The 4,652-nt window shown below is 45.9% G+C and overlaps 1 protein-coding gene across 1 annotated transcript; it reads right to left on the bottom strand.

The window, feature by feature from the left end:
* il17c (interleukin 17c) lies at nt 1–3,646 on the bottom strand. Its single transcript, XM_017441308.3, has 3 exons — nt 3,248–3,646; nt 2,948–3,174; nt 1–558 (listed from the first exon to the last, which is right to left on the bottom strand). Exons 1-3 carry the CDS (start codon nt 3,260–3,262, stop codon nt 306–308), a joined length of 495 nt encoding a protein of 164 aa, XP_017296797.1. The 5' UTR covers nt 3,263–3,646; the 3' UTR covers nt 1–305.
* Nucleotides 3,647–4,652: the final 1,006 nt, after the last annotated feature.

The raw sequence follows: 4,652 nt of genomic DNA, 5'->3' as shown, positions 1-4,652 counted from the left end.
TGAAGTCCCACTGGGACAAAAACCAAACACCAAAGTCTCATCATCTGATGAAGAGCATCTCCAAACATTTTAAATACAAACAAACCAAATAAATAGTAAATTATTATACTTTGATTAATATTTAACAATACTATACAATAGTTTTCTTTAACGATGACATGTCATCAGTATAAATCAGGTGTTAACACCTGTTCACGTTAGCTGCACGACGCAGAGCTTCAGCTACAGTAAAGACCCAACACAGACCACAGATCAATAAATAAACAATAAATAAAAGTCACAAACAGACTGAAGACAGGGCCGCTCTAAGAGGAGATGCTGGAGGCCGTGACGCAGGTGCAGCCCACAGCTACCTTCCTGAACTCCACCTTCAGACGGTACTGGCCCCCCTGGCAGCTGCTCTGCTCTCGCTTCAGGAAGGCCCGGGACTGCAGCACGGGCTTGGAGTTGTAGTCGTGGTTCTCCATCAAAGAGCCTTTCTTCATCATGATGCAGCCCTGACAGAGGCACTGGGCCTCCACGTAGGTGGAGGGGAAGTAATCCTGGTTGGTGACTCGTCTGGATCAGAGACAGAAGACTCAGTGAGACACAGACAGAACCTCAACAAGAACCATCTTTGTCCTGCTTCGGACTTCACAGATCTGAGGACTCTTATTTTATTAAGAACTACAACGACACTGTAAAACGTCAGGTTTACTTCAGTCACCTGGTCCCAGTAAAGCTGGGGTTTAAATCATAATAATAAGAATTATTAAAAGCTTTGTGCTCATCAAATAATTCATGGGTGAAAAATTCTAAAGATTTCAGAATCTCCCAAAAACACAAGAATCAAAATGAGCTGGCCTGATGCGCACGTGAAAGTAGGGGAAGCACTTTGGGACAAACTTCATTCAGTGAACGAATGAATGAATGAATGAATGAATGAATGAATGAACTAAAAGCTTTAGATTTAAGATCAAATAACTTGGATTCAAACAACATCTGAAGTTCAAGTTTTACAGTGTATTTTACAAAGAAGCTGACAAACACACACACACGTTTTCACACACACACACACACACACATGTTATCACACACACACACATGTTATCACACACACACACACACACACGTTTTCACACACACACACACACATGTTATCACACACACATGTTATCACACACACACACACATGTTATCACACACACACACGTTATCACACACACATGTTATCACACACACACACGTTATCACACACACACACACGTTTTCACACACACACACACACACATGTTATCACACACACACACATGTTATCACACACACACATGTTATCACACACACACACATGTTATCACACACACCCACATGTTATCACACACACACGTTATCACACACACACACATGTTATCACAGACACACACACACCCACACCCACACACTCACACACACACGTTTTCTCACACACACACACACACACACAGTTAATCCACCCATATTTATGAGGAGCTGTTAAACGATCACGTTGACGTCGGTCACAGATCATTTAAACCAAACTGTCCTTTAATTGGTGACTAACAGGTTGTAGAAAAACTGAAATCAATCAGTTACAGAAACATTCAGACGTCCAGGAGACAGCAGATCCTGAAGCTCTGAGACGTCCCCCTCACCGTCCAGGGTCTCTGTGAGACACCTGGACAGGTCTCCAGTCCATCATAGGGACACCTGGACAGGTCTCCAGTCCATCATAAAGACAGCTGGACAGGTCTCCAGTCCATCACAGGGACACCTGGACAGGTCTCCAGTCCACCACAGGGACACAAACAACCACTCACATCTGGGGACAGTTTCGAGCCACTGATGGACCCGACCTGCATGTTTCTGGTAAACCCAGGTGAGCTCAGGGACAACAGGTAAACTCCTCCCACAAAGAGTCCAAGTGGGAGGCAACAGCTGTAACCACTGCTCCACCGTCTCAGAAGTCCAGTTTTACTTTTAGGCTTTCAGGATTCAGGCTTTAAAAATGTTTCGTTGGTTGGTTCTGTTTTCTCAGCCAAGTCCAACATCTGGACAGCTGTTTTAATGAGCTGAGAGAATAAAACCCTGCATGAAGAATCTGGAGCTCAGTGGGCTTCTTTTACCAAACAGGAAACACATCAAGTTTGATGTCATCTCATTTGTTTGTTTAAAATGTTTCGGACGAAGCCTGAAACTCTGAACCAAGATTCTGAAGCTTTGTGCTCATCAAATAATTCAAAAGATTTCAGAATCTCCCAAAAACACAAGAACCAAAATCAGATGGCCTGATGCGCACGTGAAAGTAGGGGAAGCACTTTGGGACAAACTTCATTCAGTGAACGAATGAATGAATGAATGAATGAATGAATGAATGAATGAATGAATGAACTAAAAGCTTTAGATTTAAGATCAAATAACTTGGATTCAAACAACATCTGAAGTTCAAGTTTTACAGTGTATTTTACAAAGAAGCTGACAAACACACTCACACACACACTCACACAGACACACACGTTTTCACACACACACGCAGTAAATACATCCATATTTACGAAGAGCTGTTAAATGAAAAAAAAATGAATTTTTAAATTTAAAATGAATTATTTTTATGAAAATAAAGTTTGATGTCATCTCATTTGTTTGTTTCAAATGTTTCGGACAAAGCCTAAAACTCTGAACCAGATCCTGAAGCAGATCTTCCTCTGAAAGCTTATTTTTATTTATTTGTGCCAGAGCAGATCTGCTCTCCAACAAGAAGATCTCAAGATGAAATCCTGACTGCCTGATGTCCTTCACTGAATCAAGCCTGACTCTGAACAGCATCGTTGTCATAACAACCTGTTTGTCTGACCTTCACTCATCAGGACCTGATCAGAAAGCTGGGCCCTGAATCTGAACAGGAAGCATCACGAGTTCAACTTTGTTTTTTATCCTTCTCAGGTGGACTTACACGTATCTCCAGGGGGACAGGGACCTGTCCTTGATGTCCTCGCGCAGTCTCTGGTACAGGTCCAGGGGACAGGATTCGGGGGGACCGTGCAGGGCCACGGGCAGGTCCTGAGGCGGCTGGATGCGGCTCCACGGCTTCTTCTGCGCCGTTTCTCTCAGCTCGTCCTCATCACAGCACCGGTTCAGGCACCCCCAGGCGGGCACGAGGCAGAGCGCGACGATGAAGATCTGTGGATGAAAGGTGATGATGATGATGATGAGGAGGAGGAGGGGACTGTGATGAAGAAGCCCCGGCACTCACCTGCTTCAGGTCCATGATGTTCTAGTTCTCAGCTCCGGTTCTGGTCCTAATGTCCCCGCAGGTCCGGGTTCTTATAGCCGTCCGCAGCTCGAGCGGACTTTTTATTGGCTGTCAGCTGAGGGGAAGTACCGGCGGGACGCACGAGGAAATACAGCTCCACTTCCTCTTTCCAGGATGAAAGGAGAAGGCAACAGGTAGGAGTGGGAGGGAGTGCTGTCACAGCACAACACGCACGCGCACGCGCACCCAGCTCCATTCACTGGGTCCAAATCACAGCAGAACCTGAGAAGATCCCAGTGAGGCTGCATCAAACTAAAACCCAAAACACAGAACCAACATGATGCACCGGGTTCTACAAGAACCAGAACCCTCCAAGGATCCAGGCGTTCCTGGAAGCTGTTAAAGGGGCCCGGACCAACAGTTCTCCTGCCCTGGATCTGATTAAGTACGCTCTAGTTACCATTTATTATCCTTCTAACCTGCAGCAGGTTCTGCTCAGGAACCGGACCTGTGGAGGACAGAAGGAACGGCAGGGTCCAGCAGATCCATGAGAGACCTGGACCAGGACCTGAGAGAGCTCATCGGTTCAGGTTCTGAGTCCTGTGAGAATCAGAGGTTGGAGCTGAAAGCAAACTGTGGATCTTTGGGGGGTTTGTGGATCCAACAGCAGAACCAGAACCAGAACCAGACTGTGTCAAAGAGACCGTCTGTTCTGTCAGAACACACAAGTTAAAGGTGAGGTCAGAGGTCAAAACATTCCTCTGAAAATGTTGAAGAACATAAACTGAAGGTGAGAGAAGAACTCGGACAGCTTCAGAACATCTGGAGAACTGCTGATCCAGAACCACTTTACCAGATTCTTGGAGTTCTGGACCAGACTGAACTCGTTTCTGTAAATGTGAGAGCTGCAGGTTCTGCCTGCAGGGGGGCGCTGCAGGAGCTGAAGGCCTGAGAACCTGGGGACCTGAGGACCTGAGGACCTGAGGACCTGAGGACCTGAGGACCTGAGGACGGGGTCTGATCCACCTGTTCCAGGATCAGGACCTCCTGGGTCCACCTGCTGCTTCCTGCAGGGCGATAATGTAACCTGAACTGATGAGCAGTAAACCCTTCAAACACGTTGAAAGGAAAATGTTTTCCCCAGATTCATCATCAGAAACATCAGCATTAAACCCTAAACAGGAAGTCGAACCCTGAAGCCTCGGGATCGAATGTCGGAAATAAAAGAAATCACAAAAAAGTTTTTATCTGACATCTGAGTTCATCTTCGTCAAATAAAGGGTGTGTGGAGCTGGAGAGCAGAACTTCCAGCAGCTTTTGTCAACTTTAGTTACAGCTCAGCTTTCACACACCCACACACACCCACACACACACACACGAACACACACACACACAAACACACACA

The sequence above is a fragment of the Kryptolebias marmoratus genome, linkage group LG11, assembly GCF_001649575.2.
Source record: "Kryptolebias marmoratus isolate JLee-2015 linkage group LG11, ASM164957v2, whole genome shotgun sequence".
In the NCBI taxonomy this organism is placed as follows: Eukaryota; Metazoa; Chordata; class Actinopteri; order Cyprinodontiformes; family Rivulidae; genus Kryptolebias; species Kryptolebias marmoratus.
The sequence above is the reverse complement of the archived record's forward strand: the minus strand, read 5'-3'. Positions and strand labels throughout refer to the sequence as shown.

Bases quoted from the DNA above. Each gene is read 5' to 3' on its own strand.
- il17c (XM_017441308.3), bottom strand. The intron at 559-2,947 runs GTAAGTCCACCT...TCTCTGATCCAG, and splicing joins CTGTCCCCCTGGAGATACGT to ACGAGTCACCAACCAGGATT.